The following is a 24,292-nucleotide window of genomic DNA, read 5'->3' as shown; positions in this document are numbered from 1 at the left end:
AGCTGTTAATGGCAATCAGAGACTCAGATCGAACTGATTGTCTGCCTACTCTGCTGGTAATTAGCAAGAAGTAGCTGGAGGGGCCCCCTGTCCCTGGAACCCCTGCAACCCCCACTGGCCTTTGAGGTGGTGATGAGCCTGGCTCATCCTCATTGCACAATGTCCATCCACTCACATCAGTAGGGGAAACAATGGCACAATTAGTGCCTCCTGATTAGCTGTTAGGTCCTCATTAAAGGAAATCAGCCAAGGTGAAGGTGGAGGTGAGGAACACTAAGGTGTTCACTAAGGTGAAAATGTGATGAAGTAATCTAACACTAGTTTTTGCTCAAAGAAAGTTGAAGGTACTGTAAGCTTCAGTAACTTCGGTGAAGTTATATTATTTTCATGAGCAGACATGCTGATCGACTCTGAATTAAGCTGTCTGCTACACTGACCCCCAACAGTATATATAGCCTCTGGTACTGAAACCCCCACTGCTATCCCTGCACAGTAATCACCAGAGCACTCAGAAGAGAAGACTTCCATGCATATGAAATAAAGCTTGAGCCGTACATTTTTACATTTCTCGTCTCCACCCTTTCGACAAACTTTCTTCCTTTTCTTCCACCTAGTACATCTTTCACTATGGTGTTATGTTTAGTCAATGTCACAAACTATTATAGAGTTCTGCATTAAACATATCTCTAAATGCATTACTCTGAACTTAATGTTTCAATGTGACCATTAATAGAGGTATTGTCGCTCCCTCTCCGGCCTCTCGGTCACCAGGCTGCTCGTTATGGCGCACACCTGTTACCATCGTTATGCGCATCTGCGCCTCATCAGACTCACCTTGACTCCATCACCTCCTTGATTACCTTGCCTATATATGTCACTCCCTTCGGTTCCTTCCCCAGGCGTCATTGTTTCTGTTCCATGTCTGTGTCTATTAACACGCACACTCTGAACTTGCTGCCCGACTCTCAACGCACATCGTTACAGAATGACGCCTCACCTAAGAGAAGCATCAGGGAGTTTTTTTTGTTTTGGTGGCAATGACGTCGGGTCCGGGAGTCGCTACAGGCTCTCATGTCTCCGCTGGTTCGTCAGGCTTTCATGCCTCAGCCGGATCGCCAGGTTCCCCTGCCTCAGCCTGTCTGTCAGGTTCTCGCGCACCAGCCGGCGACAGGTTCCCGCACATGAGCAGGGCTGACCGGTCCGCACTTGATCCCGGGACCGTCCCTTTGGTTGGCGTCCTGCGGCTGGAGCCAAAAGCACCGGGGAGGGGGTACCGTCACGCATGCTCTCTCCGGCGCTCTAGGTCGCCACGCTCCACCTCATCAGCCGGACTGACAGGTTTCCCGCGCCTCAGCAGAGGTGACTGGTCCGCTCCCGATCCTCGGGATCGTCTTTTTGGTCGACTGGAGCCGCGCGTCGGGGGGTACTGTCACATCCACAGTTCTCCATCCTTATCAGTGCCTGCCAACATGTGATCGTCTGCCCTGCACTCAGTACATTCCAAGCTTAATTGCATCTAGCATATACATTCCTCCTACAGATAACCATTAACTTCTGGTGTAGACCCTAGACTACGGCACCCCTCATGTCTCTAGTATAACTGACGATTAGCAATATTTAAAGTATATAAATCCGAACCCATCAGTACTCATAGATATTACTGTAGGCTACTGGGAGTGTGCAAACCAGGCAAACGTGTTCTTTATTGCTTTTCCCCTCCCTCAAGCTCGTCTCATCAAAATGGATTTCACGTCACTTTGATTCATCTAGGTTTCTCTGTAAAGGAGACCGTTCGAGACAGTTTAGTCCAGAATTTCCACATTTCACCATAGTGAGGATTAACGTGTGTAAAAACAGAAGGGAAGGAAGAGTGGGATTCCTGCCCTCACAGTCATCCTAACACAATTAACACAATCAATTAGACTAAATGAACAAGGCCCCAGGCAGCAAGCCTGCGCACTGAGCAAACCGCCTGGACGCCCACTTGCTACTCTCGAATAGTTATAATAAATGGTAGCTTAATTCCTCTCCTGGTAAGAAAGAGAGAAAGAAATGGAGAGAGAGTCTTCAAAACCAATGAGGTGCTCCTCTAATCCTGGATCTCTGGGTTTTGACCAGAAGTGGCGCCTCCACGTGACATCGCTTCTCTCCAAAAGATTGTCTGCTTCGTGGGTGTGGGAGTGAACCTATTCAAGTAAGTAAATACATTTAGAAAAAGTTAAAAACTATGTATTATTAGCTAGCTAGCTAGCAGCTGGCTAAGGCAAACCACTATGTGTAGGCTAATGAGCTAGAACTTCAAACCCTTGTAATCGTTTTTTCTTATTTTGCACCTACTCCACAAATTCTATTAATATTATTATTATGTTACTGAATGTATCCAGAGTATTTTCAGATTTCGTTGTTGACAAATGCTTTGAAAATTACAGTAAATGTAAAATGCACATAAAATCAACAGTGTAATGTTTGGATTCAGTCTTGTGTCAGGTAAATCATTGTCTTAAATATTTTTTGGGATACTTTAAGGGGTCTTAAAATTCTAAATCAAATAGCAAAATGATCCTTGGTATGACCTTCTTTGTGTCCTTACCCCCTAAAGGCGAGACCACAAAAAAAGGTCATACCAAGGATCATTTTGCTATTTGATTTAGAATATTAAGACCCCTTATAGTGTCCGAAAAAATATATAAAACAATTATTTGATTAAACATGTTTTTTTTCCTTACTGCTATTAGCACAAAATAATAGATTCACTACATGGAACAACAGCTTGTCCACCCAAAAAATGTAAAGGAAGTTTTTCTGAATAGTCTGTCCTATATCTGAGAGATCAGGAAACATTTGTATGTTTAAAAAAATGCATTTAACCCCTTGTTTAATGGCACCAAACAGTAATTCCATTCATTTTTTTCAACTGTTTCCGGGGGACCTTCAGACGAGACTTGTGAGGGTGTCCTAGAGCAAAATAACCAACATGAACGTGTTCATGAGAGTCTCACCAGAGGAGTCATATTAGTGTGTAGCCCAAACTGTTCGGACGCTACAGACAGACGTTGGCAGATCGGCTGTACCGACTTCAGATGCTTGTGGGGGTCGCAGAGCAGAACGGGGAACACAATCGTCTTTCCATAAAGGGGTCATAAAGGGGCAGCAGGTAGCCTAGTGGTTAGAGTGTAACCTAATTATTCTTTTTAAATGGAAAAAATAATAGTTTGCAGGCCAAACTGTTCGGAACGCTACAGACGACTTTGCGAGAAGACACATTTTCGTGATGTCTCCTGGTCTGACAAACACCGCTCTAGCTCTGTCACCTTTCACCACAGATGCAGAAGTGCGACATTGGCAGATGCGGTGGATTGAGACGTATCGAATGCAAAAAAGATATCTCTAGCTTAAACTGACAGATATTTATGGGGATTATTTATTGTGCTAATTCGATTTCTGTGGGTTGTAGACATCGACTCTACTGGGTTTAGTTCTTTTTTAAATGTTAGAAACGTTTAAATTTGGACATATCCATATAGGTCCATTTCCACGAGTGTAAGGAATTAACAATAATTAATTTGGGAAAAAATATTATGAATTGCCATATTAGGCATAACTCAATTTTACATTTGACATTTTGGTAATTTAGCAGATGCACTTATCCAGAGCGACTTGTTTGTTCTTAAGATAGCTAGGTGGGACAACCACATGTCACAGGCATAGAAAGTACATTTTTCCTCAATAAAGTACCTATCAGTAGAGTCACACCCTGGAAGGGGGGGGGGGGGTCGAGGTGAGGAGGAGGATTATTTAAGATACTGTTTGAAGAGTTAGGGTTTCCGATGTTTTCAGAAGATGGGCAGGGACTCTGCTGTCCTCGAATCAGGGAGAAGCAGGTTTCACCATTGGGGTGCCAGGACAGAGAAGAGCTTGGACTAGGCTGAACGGAAGCTGCCCTCCTGTAAGGATGGGATGTAGTATTTGAGCATAGCCTGAAGGTAGGGAGGGGCAGTTCCTCTTGCTATTCCGTAGGTAAGCACCATGGTCATGTGGTGGATGCGAGCTTCAACTGGAAGCCAGTGGATTGTGCAGAGGATTAGGGTTTGATGGCACAAGTGGGGAGCCCAGCCAATGGTGAGTTGTAGTAGTCCAGACGGGAGAGGACATGGGCCTGGATTATGACCTGCGCCGCTTCCTGTGTGAGGTAGGGTCGTACTCCACTGATGTTTTAGAGCACGAACCTGCAGGAGCGAGTCACTGCTTTGATGTTTGCAGAGAACGACAGTGTGTTGTACAGGGTCACGCAAGGTTCTTTGCTCTCTGTGAAGGCGACACTGAAGTTGTCAACGGTGATGGAGAGTTCAACCCCGGAGGAAGAGCAGTTCCGTTCGAGGTTGAGCTTGAGATGGTGGGCCGACATCCAAGTTGAGATATCTGCCAGGCACGCAGAGATGCGTGTTGCCACCTGAGTGTCAGAAGGGGGGAAGGAGGAAAGTAGTGTCATCCGCATAGCAATGATTGGAGAGACCATGTGAGGATATGACGGAGCCGAGTGACTTGGTGTGTAGAGAGAAGAGGACAGGGCCTAGAACCGAGCCTTGGGGAACACCAGTAGTGAGAGTACGTGTTGCAGACACAGATCCTCTCCACGTCACCTGGTACTGTAGGAGTGGCCTACCACGTAGGATGCAATCCTGAGTGGGTAGAGAAGAGGATCTGATGGTTCACAGCGTCTAAGGCAGTGATAGATCTAGGAGGATGATAACAGATCAGAGAGTCAGCTTTGGCAGTGACACAGAGAAGAGCAGTCTCGGTTGAGTGACCCGTCTTGAAGCCTAACTGGTTAGGGTCAAGAAGATCGTTCTGAGAGAGATAACGAGAAAGTTGATCAGAGACAGCACGCTCAAGTGTCTAGAAAAGAAAAGAAAGAAGGGATACAGGTCTATAGTTGTTGATATCAGATGAGTCGAGTGTTGGTTTCTTGAGGAGGGGAGCGACTTGGGCCATTTTGAAGTCACAGCCAGTGATCACAGCCAGGGGACACAGCCAGTGATCAGCGATGAGATAATGAGGGAAGTGAGGAATGGCAGAAGGTCTCCAGAGATGGTCTGGAGAAGGGAGGAGGGGAGGGGGTCGAGCTGGGCAGGTTGTCGGGCGGCCAGACCTCACTAGTCGCAGGATGTCATCTGGAGAGAGAGGGGAGAAAGAGGTCAAGGCGTAGAGTAGTCCTGTGTGAGTGAGACCAGTGGACTGAATAGGATGAGTGAATGAGTAGCGGATGTCATCAACCTGGCTAACAAAGTCGCCCACAGAGAAGGAGGGGGGAGGGGGTGGAAGATTAAGGTGGAAAAGAGTTTCCTTTTATGTTGCTTTTCTTCCACTCAAGTCAGCAAGAAGACAACTGGCTCTGGATGACGTCCGCAGTCTAGATTGAAGATTATAATTAGATTATTAGTTTGAATCAATTGTGTTGAGGCCTGAGGAGGGCCCTAAACAAGTCTCCAGCCAACTAAGTCATAGACCGTTCTCTCTGCTACCGCACTGCAAGCGGTACCAATGAAACATGTCAAGAACCAACAGGACCCTGAACAGCTTCTACCCCCAAGCCATAAGACTGCTAAATAGTTAGTTAAATAGATAGTTAAATAGACCGGGTAGCTTTTGGTTAACTATCTCTAATGACCCTTTTTACACCAACTCTTTTGACTCATCACATACACTGATGTTACTGTTTATTGTCTACCCTGTTGCCTAATCACTTTATCCCTACCTATATGTACATATCTACCTCAACTACCTTTAAAGATGTCAAAGTGTTTTCACTAATTGTTTTCAGTATCTTAATGTTGTTTTTGTTTTGTGTTTTCTGATTGTTTCAGTGCATGCATTCAACAATTTGGACAAAGGACTTCCACAGGGGCCGCCATCTCCAAAGTGCACTCAAAGGGGGCTCCGAACTGGATTTAGTTGTTGTTATTTAAATTTTGTCATTCTCTTTTAAACTTCCATTGGTTAAAATGTCATTGCTCAGTTATCACTTGGCTCATGTAAATTCTGTAGTTGCCCCTTTAAACATCCCAAGGTGTTCACATTTCTCTCATGTAATTCAAAAAGACTAAATAACCTCTAGTGACTCCCCATCCCGCATGAGGGAGCGTAATCACCGACTGGCACTAATTAGCATAACGCAACGGACATAAATATTCCTAGAAATTATTCCTATTCATGAAACTCACAAGTGAAATATATTGAGACACAGCTTAGCCTTTTGTTAATCACCCTGTCATCTCAGATTTTCAAAATATGCTTTACAGCCAAAGCTAGACAAGCATTTGTGTAAGTTTATCGTTAGCCTAGCAATAGTATTTTGTCCAGCTAGCAGCAGGTAAGTTGGTCACGGAAATCAGAAAAGCAATCAAATTAAATAGTTTACCTTTGATGAGCTTTGGATGTTTTCACTCACGAGACTCCCAGTTAGATAGCCTATGTTCCTTTTTTCCACAAATATTATTTTTGTAGGCGAAATAGCTCCGTTTGTTCTTCACGTTTGGCTGAGAAATCGCCCAGAAATTGCAGTCACGAAAAAGCCTACAAATATTCCAAATTAGCTCCATAATATCGACAGAAACATGGCAAACGTTGTTTATAATCAATCCTCAAGGTGTTTTTCAAATATCTATTCGATAATATATCCACCGGGACAATTGGTTTTTCAGTAGGACCGATTGGAATAATGGCTACCTCTGTATTTTACACGAGAATCACTCTGGGAGCATCAGGTGACCAGTTGCGCAATGTAGCCGCTTACGGGTATTCTTCAACATAAATGCGTAAAACTACGTCACAATGCTGTAGACACCTTAGGGAATACGGAGAAAAAGTAATCTGGTTGATAGCCCATTCACTGCTCAATAGGGACGCATTGGAACGCAGAGCTTTCAAAACATGAGGCACTTCCGGATTGTATTTTTCTCAGGCTTTCGCCTGCAATATCAGTTCTGTTATACTCACAGGAATATTTTTACAGTTTTGGAAACTTTAGAGTGTTTCTATCCTAAGCTGTCAATTATATGCATATTCTAGCATCTTATCCTGACAAAATATCCTGTTTACTACGGGAACGTTATTATTCCAAAAATGAAAATACTGCCCCCTAGTCACAAAAGGATAAACAACTTATTTGGGAAATACAAAATATTTGCTCTTTTTTTCATTAGAATTCTGAGGATTTCAAGTATAGTATTGCACCACTTAGCATAATGTTTAATTGTGAGATAGATAACAGTATTTATTTATATTTATTTATTTTTTATTTGTTAAGACATTGAATACATGTTTAGTTTTCTCTGTGTGAAGCAAGTTCATTTGAAGTTATGTTATTTGTTTTCCGTATTCTCAAAGTAACCAAAAACCTGATGTAATTTGCATATTCATAATGAGTTTGCAGCAAATTTACAGAAAACAGTAGAATGCTCGCCACAAGTTTCCCAGAATTGTTTGCCAGAAGTCGCTGCATATTTGCCACAACATGTTGCCACAAAACTAAATTGCAGGTGAAGATGTGTGGCAAAGCCTTGCCACAACTCTTTGCCAGAAGCCTGTTTTTTTTGGTAAGGGTTAGTTGCTCCAGAATATTTTTAGTTCACCTGAAATTTTGCTTTAGTGAAAATGGTCCAACATTTACAAATGAGTTAGCTTATTTGTACATTTTATTTTAAAAGTATATGTTGATTCATTCAATGTTGATTCATTGAAGTGGAGTGTTTAAACTTGTTTAACTTAAAACTATTATTCAGGATGAACTAATGTCAATGTTGATTCATCACAGATCACAATTCTGCAATACAATGGGTGAAGGGGATCTGTCTCTAATTTGTGTTTCTGTCTTGCTTTCTCAAATGAACATGACCTTTTAGTCCAGTTGTGAGCTCTCCAATCTGTTGTATTTGATTGTCACCATCTCAGGATATCAGCTGAAGTGAACCCATTTAGCTAATTATGTCATGCATCACCAATGCAGCCACAGGCCTACAGTACGATGGCATTAACGGCCTTATGGTATGAGCATGTGTAATGCACCCCTTGTCATTGTACATCTGAAGCAGAGAACAGCTAAACTCACACATTGTTTGCATATTGTTGAGCTATATGTTCTCAATGTAATATGATACCAGTAGATGATGTATATGAAGCTAACCATAAACCAGATTTTCTACATGATTTATCTGACGTGAAATTGTTTAATGCAAATCCGACATTTGTATTCTAGGCACATTACTGTAAATGAAAATAAGGAGCAGACAATATGTAGGCTAATAAAAAAATGTACAAAAGGGAAATAATGGGGTGTGGGGAGCATTGTAATTATACCTTGTTTATTTGCTGAGAATGATTTTACAATACAGAGACAAAATCAGAAGGTCTAATGACTGCCTTGCCTGGTTCACCAACTACTTTGCAGACAGAGTTCAGTGTGTCAAATCGGAGGGCATGTTGTCCGGTCCTCTGGCAGTCTCTATGGGGGTACCACAGGGTTAAATTCTCGGGCCGACTCTTTTCTCTGTATATATCAATGATGTTGCTCTTGCTGCGGGCAATTCCCTGATCCACCTCTACGCAGACGACACCATTCTATATACTTCTGGCCATTCCTTGGACACTGTGCTATCTAACCTCCAAACGAGCTTCAATGCCATACAACACTCCTTCCGTGGCCTCCAACTGCTTTTAAACGCTAGTAAAACCAAATGCATGCTTTTCAACTGTTCGCTGCCTGCACCCGCACGCCCGACTAGCATCTCCACCCTGAATGGTTCCGACCTAGAATATGTGGACATCTATAAGTGCCTAGGTGTCTGGCTAGACTGCAAACACTCCTTCCAGTCTCATATCAAACATCTCCAATCCAAAATCAAATCTAGAGTCGGCTTTCTATTTCGCAACAAAGCCTCCTTCACTCACGCCGCCAAACTTACCCTAGTAAAACTGACTATCCTACCGATCCTGGACTTCGGCGATGTCATCTACAAAATAGCTTCCAATACTCTACTCAGCAAACTGGATGCAGTTTATCACAGTGCCATCCATTTTGTTACTAAAGCACCTTATACCACCCACCACTGCGATCTGTATGCTCTAGTCGGCTGGCCCTCGCTACATGTTCGTCGCCAGACCCACTGGCTCCAGGTCATCTACAAGTCTATGCTAGGTAAAGCTCCGCCTTATCTCAGTTCACTGGTCACACCCACCCGTAGCACGCGCTCCAGCAGGTGTATCTCACTGTTCATCCCTAAAGCCAAAACCTCATTTGGCCGCCTTTCCTTCCAGTTCTCTGCTGCCTGCGACTGGAACGAATTGCAAAAATCTCTGAAGTTGGAGACATTTATCTCCCTCACCAACTTTAAACATCTGCTATCTGTGCAGCTAACCGATCGCTGCAGCTGTACATACTGTAGTCCATCGGTATATAGCCCACCCAATTTACCTACCTCATCCCCATACTGTTTATATTTTATTTACTTTTCTGCTCTCTTGCACACCAGTATCTCTACCTGCACATGTTCATCTGATCATTTATCACTCCAGTGTTAATCTGCTAAATTGTAATTATTCACTCCTATTTATTGCCTACCTCCTCATGCCTTTTGCACACAATGTATATAGATTATTTTTTTCTACTATGTTATTGACTTGTTTATTGTTTACTCCATGTGTAACTCTGTGTTGTTGTCTGTTCACACTGCTATGCTTTATCTTGGCCAGGTCGCAGTTGCAAATGAGAACTTGTTCTCAACTAGTCTACCTGGTTAAATAAAGGTGAAATAAAATAAAATTGCATGGAGGAGGATTGCGGAGATTGTTGGTGTTGGTGGTGGGTGAAGAGAGATTTGCAAACAAAAAGTTTGCAAGTCAAAGCCACAATTTCCTTTATCCAAAGTACCCATTCATGTGCATTTTACAAGTAGACCTATCTATATACAGTGCCTTGCGAAAGTATTCGGCCCCCTTGAACTTTGCGACCTTTTGCCACATTTCAGGCTTCAAACATAAAGATATAAAACTGTATTTTTTTGTGAAGAATCAACAACAAGTGGGACACAATCATGAAGTGATTGGATATTTCAAACTCTTTTAACAAATCAAAAACTGAAAAAATTGGGCGTGCAAAATTATTCAGCCCCCTTAAGTTAATACTTTGTAGCGCCACCTTTTGCTGCGATTACAGCTGTAAGTCGCTTGGGGTATGTCTCTATCAGTTTTGCACATTGAGAGACTGAAATTTTTCCCATTCCTCCTTGCAAAACAGCTCGAGCTCAGTGAGGTTGGATGGAGATCATTTGTGAACAGCAGTTTTCAGTTCTTTCCACAGATTCTCGATTGGATTCAGGTCTGGACTTTGACTTGGCCATTCTAACACCTGGATATGTTTATTTTTGAACCATTCCATTGTAGATTTTGCTTTATGTTTTGGATCATTGTCTTGTTGGAAGACAAATCTCCGTCCCAGTCTCAGGTCTTTTGCAGACTCCATCAGGTTTTCTTCCAGAATGGTCCTGTATTTGGCTCCATCCATCTTCCCATCAATTTTAACCATCTTCCCTGTCCCTGCTGAAGAAAAGCAGGCCCAAACCATGATGCTGCCACCACCATGTTTGACAGTGGGGATGGTGTGTTCAGGGTGATGAGCTGTGTTGCTTTTACGCCAAACATAACGTTTTGCATTGTTGACAAAAAGTTCCATTTTGGTTTCATCTGACCAGAGCACCTTCTTCCACATGTTTGGTGTGTCTCCCAGGTGGCTTGTGGCAAACTTTAAACGACACTTTTTATGGATATCTTTAAGAAATGGCTTTCTTCTTGCCACTCTTCCATAAAGGCCAGATTTGTGCAATATACGACTGATTGTCGTCCTATGGACAGAGTGTCCCACCTCAGCTGTAGATCTCTGCAGTTCATCCAGAGTGATCATGGGCCTCTTGGCTGCATCTCTGATCAGTCTTCTCCTTGTATGAGCTGAAAGTTTAGAGGGACGGCCAGGTCTTGGTAGATTTGCAGTGGTCTGATACTCCTTCCATTTCAATATTATCGCTTGCACAGTGCTCCTTGGGATGTTTAAAGCTTGGGAAATCTTTTTGTATCCAAATCCGGCTTTAAACTTCTTCACAACAGTATCTCGGACCTGCCTGGTGTGTTCCTTGTTCTTCATGATGCTCTCTGCACTTTTAACAGACCTCTGAGACTATCACAGTGCAGGTGCATTTATACGGAGACTTGATTACACGCAGGTGGATTGTATTTATCATCATTAGTCATTTAGGTCAACATTGGATCATTCAGAGATCCTCACTGAACTTCTGGAGAGAGTTTGCTGCACTGAAAGTAAAGGGGCTGAATAATTTTGCACGCCCAATTTTTCAGTTTTTGATTTGTTAAAAAAGTTTGAAATATCCAATAAATGTCGTTCCACTTCATGATTGTGTCCCAGTTGTTGTTGATTCTTCACAAAAAATACAGTTTTATATCTTTATGTTTGAAGCCTGAAATGTGGCAAAAGGTCGCAAAGTTCAAGGGAGCCCGAATACTTTCGCAAGGCACTGTATATATTTTAGTATAGGTAGTAAACTATAATCATCCTGACACAGGTATAATGAAAGTGCCTTAAGCTATACTATATGAGAATCATAATGTTAAGATACCATTATCCAATCGATAGCACATTACACGGGAAATTCATGCATTTACGATCTTAGAATATGTGTTACTTGTGGTTTCCATCCTTCAGTGGGCAAATATCACAATTTAATTTAGTCAACACATTCCCAAATGGTTTGATCACTGCTTTTAGGTTTAGGTTGATTGAGGTTCAAGCAAACAGTGTTGTGCAAGTCTCTACACCCACCACTAACAATCTCTGCAATCCTCTTCCATGCCATTGACCTGCTAATATAGAATTGGAAAACCAGACACGGCCATAATTTGCATAAAGTAGAGCAGAGCTCAACTTTTTCTACCACTCTGCTAGCAGGGTTCTCGCCACTCACCTTCCCACAATTTCTCTGCATGCTCTCATTAAAAATGAATGGGGGCGGAACTTCTCCTGCCGAAGCCGCGTCTGGTCAAAATGCACTGGAGTAGAAACACCAAAATACAGGCCATTTCAGATCAAAATTTTCCCCTTTACCAGGCTCCCCCTCAGAGGGGTAACACTTATGAGAAATGAATGGCTGTCATGCTGGTAGTGAGGAGCATAAGGAGGAGAAGGATGTATAGCTTCCGTCATGTCAAATAGCCCACATTAGCCTGCCTCCTCATGCAGGACTCACTGGGGGAGAAGAGGGGAGAGCAGATAGAGAGTGAGAGAGAGACAGATAGGGAGAGAGAGACAGAGAGATTGAGAGACAGAGAGAGAGACAGAGGGAGACAGAGAGAGAGACAGAGAGATTGAGAGACAGAGAGAAAGACAGAGAGAGACAGAGAGATTGAGAGACAGACAGAGAGAGAGAGAGAGAGAGAGAGAGAGAGAGAGAGAGAGAAAGAGAGAGACAGAGTGGGAGACAGAGGGAGACAGAGAGAGAGAGAGACAGAGAGAAAGACAGAGAGAGACAGAGAGATTGAGAGACAGACAGAGAGAGAGAGAGAGAGAGAGAGAGAGAGAGAGAGAGAGAGAGAGAGAGAGAGAGAGAGACAGAAGGAGAGACAGAGGGAGAGAAAGAAAGAGAGAGAGACAGAGCCCCTTGAATTGAATTGAGAGACAGAGAGATTGAGAGACAGAGAGAGAGAGAGAGAGAGAGAGAGACAGAGGGAGAGAAAGAGAGAGAGAGACAGAGAGATTGAGAGACAGAGGGAGAGAAAGAGAGAGAGAGTGGGAGACAGAGAGAGACAGAGAGATTGAGACAGAGAGAGAGAGAGAGAGACATAGGGAGAGAAAGAAGGAGAGAAAGACAGAGAGAGACAGAGCCCCTTGAATTGAATTGAGAGACAGAGAGATTGAGAGATTGAGAGAGAGAGAGAGAGAGAGAGAAAGAGAGAGAGAGAGAGAGAGATTGAGAGACAGACAGAGAGAGAGAGAGAGAGAGAGAGACAGAGGGAGAGAAAGAAAGAGAGAGAGACAGAGCCCCTTGAATTGAATTGAGAGACAGAGAGATTGAGAGACAGAGAGAGAGAGAGAGAGAGAGACAGAGGGAGAGAAAGAGAGAGAGAGACAGAGAGATTGAGACAGAGAGAGAGACAGAGTGGGAGACAGAGAGAGACAGAGAGATTGAGACAGAGAGAGAGAGAGAGAGACATAGGGAGAGAAAGAAGGAGAGAAAGACAGAGAGAGACAGAGCCCCTTGAATTGAATTGAGAGACAGAGAGATTGAGAGATTGAGAGAGAGAGAGAGAGAGAGAGAGAGAGAGAGAGAGAGAAAGAGAGAAAGAGACAGAGAGATTGAGAGACAGAGAGAGAGAGAGACAGAGACAGAGGGAGAGAAAGAGGGAGAGAAAGACAGAGAGAGAGAGACAGAGCCCCTTGAATTGAATTGAGAGACAGAGAGATTGAGAGACAGAGAGAGAGAGAGAGAGAGAGAGAGGCAGAGGGAGACAGAGAGAGAGACAGAGAGATTGAGAGACAGAGAGAAAGACAGAGAGAGACAGAGAGATTGAGAGACAGGGAGGGAGAAGAGAGAGAGAGAGAGAGAGAGAGAGAGAGAGAGAGACAGAGGGAGAGAAAGACAGAGAGAGAGACAGAGCCCCTTGAATTGAATTGAGAGACAGAGAGATTGAGAGACAGAGAGAGAGAGACAGAGGGAGAGAAAGACAGAGAGACAGAGCCCCTTGAATTGAATTGAGAGACAGAGAGAGAGACAGAGAGAGAGACAGAGAGAAATGGGGGTTGGCAGGGGGTCATTCCCACCACAGTCTTACAGAGCTTCTCCATACTCTGTACCAGAGGATTCTAACATAATCTCTGTATAAAGGGATGACTACTTCAAAATATCACGGAGCTAGTCAACCCTCGTTCTGCCATCAGTGGAGGCACATCACTGATGTATGCCATTACATGATTCTCGTAACAGTGAAATGAATCTTGTATGGGCAGAAATGGAAGGAGATGAGGTATGATGTACAGTATGTACAGTATGTAATCAGTAGTGACTAAAGAACACAATTTACAAGCTGTATGGTTTTTTTTCCAACTAATTTAAAAAATGTTCTAGAACACCTATTGAACTCCTGTAAACCAAATTAATCTGCTGACTGTAGATCTACCTGTCTCTCTCTCATTGGGGGCCTGACTCCCAACCGAAAGGTCGCTGGTTCTTATACCTGAGCTGACAAATCTGTCAATGTGACCTTAAGAAGGGCACTTAACCCTACTTGGCTGACCCTGTAAAATATCACATTTCACTGCACCTATCTGGTGTATGTGACAATAAAAATGTTTTCACTACTCAGAAACTGAGAGGTAAACGGGGAGAGCTACAATACGGCTCCGTCACGGACCCTCCAGGGCCCCAGAAACAACAGGACAGAGTGGGAGAGATACAATACGGCTCCGCCACGGACCCTCCAGGGCCCCAGATACAACAGGACAGAGTGGGAGAGATACAGTACGGCTCCGCCACGGACCCTCCAGGGCCCCAAATACAACAGGACAGAGTGGGAGAGATACAGTACGGCTCCGCCACGGACCCTCCAGGGCCCCAAATACAACAGGACAGAGTGGGAGAGATACAGTACGGCTCCGCCACGGACCCTCCAGGGCCCCAGAAACAACAGGACAGAGTGGGAGAGATACAGTACGGCTCCGCCACGGACCCTCCAGGGCCCCAGAAACAACAGGACAGAGTGGGAGAGATACAGTACGGCTCCGCCACGGACCCTCCAGGGCCCCAAATACAACAGGACAGAGTGGGAGAGATACAGTACGGCTCCGCCACGGACCCTCCAGGGCCCCAGAAACAACAGGACAGAGTGGGAGAGATACAGTACGGCTCCGCCACCGACCCTCCAGGGCCCCAGATACAACAGGACAGAGTGGGAGAGATACAGTAAGGCTCCGCCACGGACCCTCCAGGGCCCCAGACACAACAGGATAGAGTGGGAGAGATACAGTACGGCTCTGCCACGGACCCTCCAGGGCCCCAGATACAATAGGACAGAGTGGGAGAGATACAGTACGGCTCCGCCACGGACCCTCCAGGGCCCCAGATACAACAGGACAGAGTGGGAGAGATACAGTACGGCTCCGCCACGGACCCTCCAGGGCCCCATATACAACAGGACAGAGTGGGAGAGATACAGTACGGCTCCGCCACGGACCCTCCAGGGCTCCAGATACAACAGGACAGAGGGGGAATAAAGATGCCATGGCTTTAGAAGAACATTGTGCAATTACCCATTATGCGCAAGGCTCAGCTTGGCTATCACATCTGACCGTGATTGAAGTCCCATAGGGTGGTGCACAATTGGCCCACCATCGTCCGGGGTAGGCTGTCATTGTAAATAAGAATCTGTTCTTAACTGACTTGCCTAGTTAAATAAAGGTAACATGTAAAAAATAAAAAAATGAATAAAAAAGTGATGTCTCTCTTTTAATATTTCATTTTCAGACTCTCTGGGTGTTCTGAGATATGGTTGATCCTTTAGTCTGATCGGCTAAATGCACACACACAGACGCGTTGTTCATGTCTTAGTGTTCTTTTGCAAATGAGGCTGTGAGGAGTAAATTATGGAAGGTATAAAGTCCAATAGCTGTTTCCCATTAGGGTTAAAAAGTTCTGGTAACTTTCCCCAAATGTATTGGTGTTCCTATTTCATACACATCAAGGATCTTTTTTTTATCCATCAAAGGAATTCCTCGAGTATGCACACAAATGTTTCCTTCTATCCATCAAAGGAATTCCTCGAGTATGCACACAAATGTTTCCTTCTATCCATCAAAGGAATTCCTCAAGTATGCACACAAATGTTTCCTTCTATTCATCAAAGGAATTCCTTGCACACAAATGTATGAATTCCTTGAGTATGCACACAAATGTTTCCTTCTATTCATCAAAGGAATTCCTTGAGTATGCACACAAATGTTTCCTTCTATTCATCAAAGGAATTCCTCGAGTATGCACACAAATGTTTCCTTCTATTCATCAAAGGAATTCCTTGAGTATGCACACAAATGTTTCCTTCCAAATTCATCAAAGGAGTATGCACACAAATATCCATCAAAGGAGTATGCACACAAATGTTTCCATTCATATTCGAGTATCAAATGGAATTCCTTGAGTATGCACACAAATGTTTCCTTCTATTCATCAAAGGAATTCCTTGAGTATGCACACAAATGTTTCCTTCTATTCATCAAAGGAATTCCTTGAGTATGCACACAAATGTTTCCTTCTATTCATCAAAGGAATTCCTCGAGTATGCACACAAATGTTTCCTTCTATTCATCAAAGGCACACAAATGTTTCCTTCTATTCATATGCACACAAATGTTTCCTTCTATTCATCAAAGGCACACAAATGTTTCCTTCTCAAAGGAAGTATGCACACAAATGTTTCCTTCTATTCATCAAAGGAAAGTATGCACACAAATGTTTCCTTCTATTCATCAAAGGAATTCCTCGAGTATGCACACAAATGTTTCCTTCTATTCATCAAAGGAATTCCTCGAGTATGCACACAAATGTTTCCTTCTATTCATCAAAGGAATTCCTTGAGTATGCACACAAATGTTTCCTTCTATTCATCAAAGGAATTCCTTGAGTATGCACACAAATGTTTCCTTCTATTCATCAAGCCACCCATTTGATTTGAGTGTCATCCAAAAAGTTGAGATTTTTTATTATTACAAAAATCTCAAATCAAAGCACTGTTGTTATATTCGTTAGGTGTAATTGTGTACTGTTTAATGTTTAAATACTGATTATTCATGTTATTCACAGTTCACATATGAGGAGAGGCATGTTTTCACTGGAATATGGATATCCGCTTTGCTTGACTGTGAATAACACTTAATCAGAAGGTCAAGCAGTCAGTGTATTAGTGGAGCCCGAGGTGGGACGGACGGGTGAGGCTTACCGTGCCAATGACTTTGGGGAAGGGCGGCTCCATGTTCTCATTGACATGCATGCGAGGGGCGAACAGGGCTCTCTTCGATCTGTAGGGCTGGATCTGTCCAAGGCCAAGGATCTCCTACACAAACAAACACAAAGAGAGAGGGGTGGCATTCAAAACACATTACATTGAATAGGAAGGATGTACAGTAATGCACACTGAGCATGAGTCCATTCATACACACAATACAATCAAGTCACTGTACAGTTCATTGTGCTGCTCTTGTATTTCTTGCCCACATTGAAGAGTGTGTCACAACACTCATAATGTAATGGCTGTACAGTATTGTAAGCTCTGACAAACACAAACACACACACACACACACACACACACACACACACACACACACACACACACACACACACACACACACACACACACACTCTCTGTAGGCATATGGCTTCCTATCCTCCTCTCATCTCCACCATGATGACCACTGATTGGTGGAAGAAAGGACATACAGGTAACTGCCAAAATAAAGGAAACACTTGAGTAAATGAGGGATACAAAGTCTATTGAAAGCAGGTGTTTCCACACAGTTATGGTTCGTAGAATTTATGCCAAAGTGAAGAGAAGCTTTTCTGATGGTTTGTGGTGGCTCAATGCTCTATTAAGACGCTATGTTGGTGTTTCCTTTATTTCTGCAGTTACATGTACATTGATACTGTCATTCTAACACCTGTCAGCAGCTGTCAGATAGGGTTGTTCTGGAGAGGCGGCGAAGAGAGGAGGCTATCTAAGACTGACACAGCAACCAGTACAGTCTTTAGAAACAGACATTCATTTGGATGGAATTACAATCTAACAACAAAATTAGACTGTTATAACCTTGAACAGTAAGTCATTAGGTTTGATGTAATTGCATTGTTATGCTTCCTTCAACAATCTAATTGACTCGATCTTTTCAGACTTGGGGGAGTAGAAAAAGAGAGGGAGATTGAAAGAGAGATACAGCGATATGAAAAGAAAGACCGAAGGAGAGAAAGATGAAAGATGACAATGCTCTCACGAAGAAAACCTATTTACTCACTTTTTTTAACCTATTGTTGATTCAGCCAGAACCTATTTGAAATGTTAATTTCCATCTTCAGAACACTACAGAATCTAGAGGAACAAGAAAAAGTGTCATGCTTTGTGACTCTAGTTCTGTCACAGTATGGAAAGACATTCCGTTTATATGTGTGTATGCGCGTATGTGTGGCTCACACTCATTAGCCAATGTGCATTTGCAACTGTATGTAAACGTAATAAGTGGTATGGATAAGTAGCTTTTCTCCCTTGTACCTCTCTCTTCTTCTTTCCTCTCCTCGTCTCTCTCTCCCCCTCTCCTTTTGTAAGTTCTAATGTTTTGGTGAAAATTAGATTCACGCTATCGACTCAGGACTCAAATTGAACACATTTGCATAGCTGCAATGACCCAAGTGAGAGCACCAGGCTCTGGCTGTCCATTCAGCAGGACACATGGTCACATAATGCTGCCTCACTGCCCGCCAACACATACACAGGCAAAACGCCTGCATGAGCAATGTGAGAGCCTAAGACTTCAAAGAAGACTTGTGCTTTTGTGCACTCATAGATATACAATATAATAGCTAGAGACAGCGAACACACAGAACAGATGGTGGAGAAGCATAGTTGGATCACTCACCTGTAAAGTGACCAGTGGCAGGCGGGGAGCTGATATGACTCTTAACATGCTGTATATATGACAGTGGAGGACATTGGAGGAGTTTTAAACATGGCAAATTTACATTGTTCAAATTGACTGATGCTTTTGTATATTGCAAAATTACAGAAAAATGTAGCATTTCTATTACCACAGTGTAATCGCCACATGTATGAATAGGGCCAGAATAGGAGAGGAGAGTGTCACTGTGCTGGCTGGGTGAGCAGCAGCCGCAGTACCAACATGACATGTCAGGGATGAGAGAACATCCAGCAGTCACCATCTCTCTCTATGTTTTACATACACTGTCTTTTTGACTTTCTCTCTCTTATTCTCCCTCTCCCTCTGTCCCTTCCCTCTCACCCTTCCCCCCTCTCTGTATCTATCTCTGCCTCCCTCCTCCGTGACAGCCCTGTGCCCACTCGGTAGAGGTCCTCCTGATCCCCGCCCTGGCATGAGGTATCCAATCAATCAAATGTATTTATAAAGCCCTTCTTACATCAGCTGATGTTACGAAGTGCTGTACAGAAACCCAGCCTAAAACCCAAACAGCCAGCAATGCAGGTGTAGAAGCACGGTGGCTTGGATAACTCCCTAGAGGGCCGGAAGAAACCTAGAGAGGCTGTGCCGGGTGGAGATTATAACAGAACATGGCCAAGATGTTCAAATGTTCATAGATGACCAGCAGGGTCAAATAATAATAATCACTGTAGTTGTCGAGGGTGCAACAGGTCAGCACCTCAGGAGTAAATGTCAGTTGGCTTTTCATAGCCGATTATTCAGAGTATCTCTACCGCACCTGCTGTCTCTAGAGAGTTTAAAACAGCAGGTCCATGCCCACGCTGCTACCAGAAACAACAGTTTGGCGACAGTCCGGTCAACAACCAGAAGAAGCAGTTGTCCTTCCTCTTTTATGGCACATCATACAGTTACAATCTTGTATGCAATGTTGTGCTGCGCTGTGAGCTGGCAGTGCTCACCCCTGTTAGAATGACAGAGAGGGACGAGGTAGGAGGGGTGGGTGCTGAAGGCAGTTGTTTACAAAGCTGTACGTTGACATGGAGACAGAGAGAGCACACTGACTGCTATACTGGCAACTCACTCCAACTCACTTTACTTTCCTGTTCCAGACAACCTTCAGAGGTCATATGAAACCTATCAACACAACCAGAACAAGGTACATAAAGTACATAGTGTCCTGTAACAGACAGTGTTTTCCAGCCACTGACTGACTCTGAAATCCCTGAAGCAGTCAACCAGAGTGTCACATAACTACTCCAGATTAAATGGACTATTATGTATTTAAATGCAAATTCATAGGTGGGTTGTCTTCTATGATTGGGTTCCAAAGCTAGCTCCTGGCCTTTGGGTGGCCCTTTAAAACCTAACTTCCGTAAGTATGACCACATCAATCCCAGAATGCATTGCTCCTGGCTGCTTTATTGCTATGATACAGTACGATACCTTTATTTTTAGCAGCTCAATGGAAAACAGCAGAGTGATGACAGGTATTACACTGAAGATGGAACACACTGTCACTATCTCTTTCCTGTGCTGAGAGATGAAGGGTGCAGTGAAGGGATGGGGGCTTAAAACCCATCAATGCTCTGCATGTGGTCATTGGGGATATTGATGAGCACACTCCGTTTGATACACATACCTAGCTACATTGTCAAGGCCAGAGAGGCGTGAAGCTCGCACTGAATGCTGGGAGACTAAACATAACGTGTGTCCCCCTCTCCTGCCTCGCTGTGCAGGTGATGAATAGGCCTAGCGCTGGGCTCAGTTCTGTGACACTGTAACACCCCACGAGAAGTTAGTCATGAATCTTTGTTTCCTGTCCATAAATTACTGCTGCTGCGACACCTCTCTCTCTCTCTCTCTCTCTCTCTCTCTCTCTCTCTCTCTCTCTCTCTCTCTCTCTCTCTCTCTCTCTCAGAATGTTTGAATTCTCATTAGGGAAGTGAGCACCAAGATGTGCCAGGAACACATGGGGGGGGGGGGTCTGAATACATTTGGGCAGTGGAGTTGATGTGTGTGTATTTCAGAGCAGGACGACGAAGAGGAGTGAGAGAAGTGTTGATGGTGGGGGATTTTGTTTGACCTAGGATCTATAGGCATTGCGACAGACAGAGTCTTCGTCACTCACAGACTGAGAGCAGAGTTACTGCGGCAGCAATGTCACGTCCTTGTCCATTCTGCCATTCTTCCCCTGAATACTATATTGAGAAGTCTCATTAGTCATTCCTGACTCTCTGTTGGAGTGGTGTGCAGTACGAACAGAGAGAGAATGTCAGAGTGTAACCTGGGACTACACTATTGACACAGAACACATGTTAGTCTCCAGCCACAACAAGCCAGCACTGAGACACAACACAACATACACAACCAAACATCACAAGAAATTAAATAAAAACAACAAGCCTGGTTGTTGTTATCACACAGAGGGACCACCACCAGCTGTGACCTGAAGAGTTCAGCAAAGCACTTTGTAAGATTGCTAAAGACCACTTAACTCGGCAATACTGCCAGACAGGGATGAGGACAGCACCAGGCAGACTGACACAGTGACTCAGATCTCTAACTGCCCTGCCATGATTCTTCAGTACAGAAATGGCTGAGGGGCAGGCCTGGACATGACTTACCACTAGTAACTACATGCATATGACAAAGAGCCCATGTGAGGTGAACAACCAGGAGAGCAAAAGAGAGGCTGAGTAGAGGAGAGATGGTACTGTGTACTGATGGTACTAGATGGTACTGTGTACTGATGGTACTAGATGGTACTGTGTACTGATGGTACTAGATGGTACTGTGTACTGATGGTACTAGATGGTACTGTGTACTGATGGTACTAGATGGTACTGTGTACTGATGGTACTAGATGGTACTGTGTACTGATGGTACTAGATGGTACTGTGTACTGCACTGCTGACGGAGACAAACAACACAGTACTTTAATGGAAAGAACAAGTGAGGGAGCAGGTTTTAAACTGCAATAGGAGCGGGTGTAGTATGCACCGTCAACTGCTGTGTTGTGGCAGCATTGTAGAACTGTTTGTTATCCATTACATTACATTAGACTAATGGAAGGAAGTGAGGACTTGATCAAAACATTTCTCAGTATTCTCATTTATTTCAGAGTGAGATGGCATGGAAGAAAAATAACTAAGCCAACTAAGTAGTTTTATTTTGCTCTTATCAATTGTTATATTTAAATATGGCTATTTATTTCCCAGAGGGTGACCCTTGTACTATATAATGTAACAGAAAGAAAATAACAGAAAAATAAACAAAATTCCATATCTTAGCGTGTGCATTTAAAAAATGTAAATGCTTTCTTCCATTAATTCTCACATTGATCCCCAGCAAAAGATAATACATTATTCTGTGAATTCAGAGTTTCCTCGTAATGGCAATCATTTATCAGCAGCCTCCCTCCCTCAAGCTGAAGCCCACATTACCATCTCGTCCTCCTCTGAGGAATTAAAAACATATTCTACCCCCACTCAGACAGCACTTATCAATTATCAAAAGCCAATAAATCTACAACAAAGACACTATAAAGATACTATAATATGAATTATACAGGTAACTGACAAAATACAGGAAACACCAACATAAAGTGTCTTACGAGGGCATTGGGCCACCACAGGTCAGAACAGATTCAATGCACCTTGGCATAGATTCTACAAGTGTCACGCCTACTCCCGCTCTCCCTCTCTGGCGCTCGAGGGCGCCAGGCTGCCTTTCATTACGCACACCTGTCACCATCTTTACGCACAGCAGCGCTCATTGGACTCGCCTGGACTCCTTCCCTTTGTTGATTGCCCCGTCTATAACTGTCTGCTCCCCCGGTTGTTCCCTGTGTCAGCATTAATGTCATTATGGGTTCACGTCCAGACACTGTCCTGTCCTGTTCCATGTCTGTCGCCATTAAATGTTCACTCCCTGTACCTGCTTCTCGTCTCTACCAGCGTCGACCCTTACAACAAGTGTCTAGCACACTATTGGAGGGATGTGACGCCATTCGTCCACAAGAAATTCCATATTTGGTGTTTTGTTGATGGTGGTGGAAAAACGGTCTCAGGCGCCACTCCAGAATCTCACAGAAATGTTCAATTGGGTTGAGATCTGGTAACAGAGACGGCCATGGCATATAGTTTACATCCTTTACATGCTTATCAAATTAATTCAGTGACAACTTATGACCTGTGGATGGATGTCATCCTATGAGGACATAGCCCTGGTAGCCAAAATAATGGCCTGCCCAGCATTTTTATACATGACCCTAAGCATTATGGGATGTTAATGGCTTAATTAATTCAGGAAGCACACATGCGTGGAAGCACCTGCTTTCAATATACTTTGTTTCCCTCATTTGCTCAAGTGTTTCCATTATTTTGGCAGTTACATCAATATATACACCCAGGGACATTTCCGCTCGACATTAGTGGAGAAATGGAGGGGTTGGAGTAATGAAAGCTTGGCAACAGAGACGTGTTTTAAGGGAACAAAACAGTTTTGTACTGTCATTTGCTGTGGTTGATATTAATTGTGATTACAGGATGGCACTGTAAAATGTGAAACCCATTTCTATTTTTCAATTTGATTCTGTTTCCTCTTAATCTATAAAAGCTCTGTTCCTAACACCAAATCAAATTGCCATGACCTCAGCCTGGTACGATTGGTTTGCCCAACACAACCTCCAAACATAATCCTTACAAAACCCTTTCCAGACTTTGGGGCTTTCACCAGAGACAGCAAGCCTCTATTGGGGAATAATTATGATGATTGAGTCTTGAAGTCTACATCACAGAGATATACAGTGTATGATAGAGGCGGAGATGAGGGTGATGGTTCTGTTGCTTTGTTCTTTGGTTCTGCTTCTCAAAGCAGAGAGCCTCTGTAGATTAATTGATTGTGAAATAATGAGAGCTCTTTACCAATCCACATTAAAGGACTCATCCAGTCTCATCTGCCTGTTTTCCCTCCTTTTCTTCGCCTGTCTTTCTGCCCCTTTTGTGTTCAATCCTTTTCTCTTTCTCTTTCTCCTCCTCAACCATAACCATAACCCTCTTATGTCCAATAGTCTCCTCTGTCTCTCTATTCTTACTTTCCCTCTTTGCCTAATTAATGAGGTTCATGTATTCTATGCCATTAACACTAATATCCCCCACTGGGTAGGCCTAGAGCAGCAGAGAGATATCAAAGAGCCAGAACAAAGGGAGGAGACAATGGATGATCTGGCATCGGAGCTGGTCTGACACTGCTGGGAGTTCTCTCCTACAGAATGAATTCTGAAGAAAAATTGGTTATTGGGCCACGGCCACCCAACTTTTCTTAACTTTTTCTTTCATTATAACACTTAGTCATGTCAACATCCATAATGTCTTGTTAACCCACGACAAGGAAATTACATTTTAGAAACATTTTATTTAGCTAAGCTTCTTTTAACTCGGGAGACAAAAAAAAAATGTTTTAAAAACAGAGCGCCTTCGTACTCGCCAAGAAGAACATTATGGTGACATTACTCATGAGGAA

The 24,292-nt window shown here is 43.5% G+C and overlaps 1 protein-coding gene across 1 annotated transcript in view; it reads right to left on the bottom strand.

Annotated features, from left to right (window-relative positions):
* Positions 1-24,292, bottom strand: part of cdh13 (cadherin 13, H-cadherin (heart)) — a 554,022-nt gene that overhangs the window by 314,929 nt on the left and 214,801 nt on the right. The window contains exon 4 of the mRNA XM_065022614.1: positions 17,047-17,160. Coding sequence (XP_064878686.1) covers positions 17,047-17,160 — 114 coding nt within the window. The remainder of the gene's footprint in view (positions 1-17,046; positions 17,161-24,292) is intronic.

The sequence above is a fragment of the Oncorhynchus nerka genome, linkage group LG9a (assembly GCF_034236695.1).
Source record: "Oncorhynchus nerka isolate Pitt River linkage group LG9a, Oner_Uvic_2.0, whole genome shotgun sequence".
Taxonomy (NCBI): domain Eukaryota; kingdom Metazoa; phylum Chordata; class Actinopteri; order Salmoniformes; family Salmonidae; genus Oncorhynchus; species Oncorhynchus nerka.
Note: the sequence above shows the minus strand (reverse complement) of the source record. Positions and strands in the feature narration are given on the sequence as shown.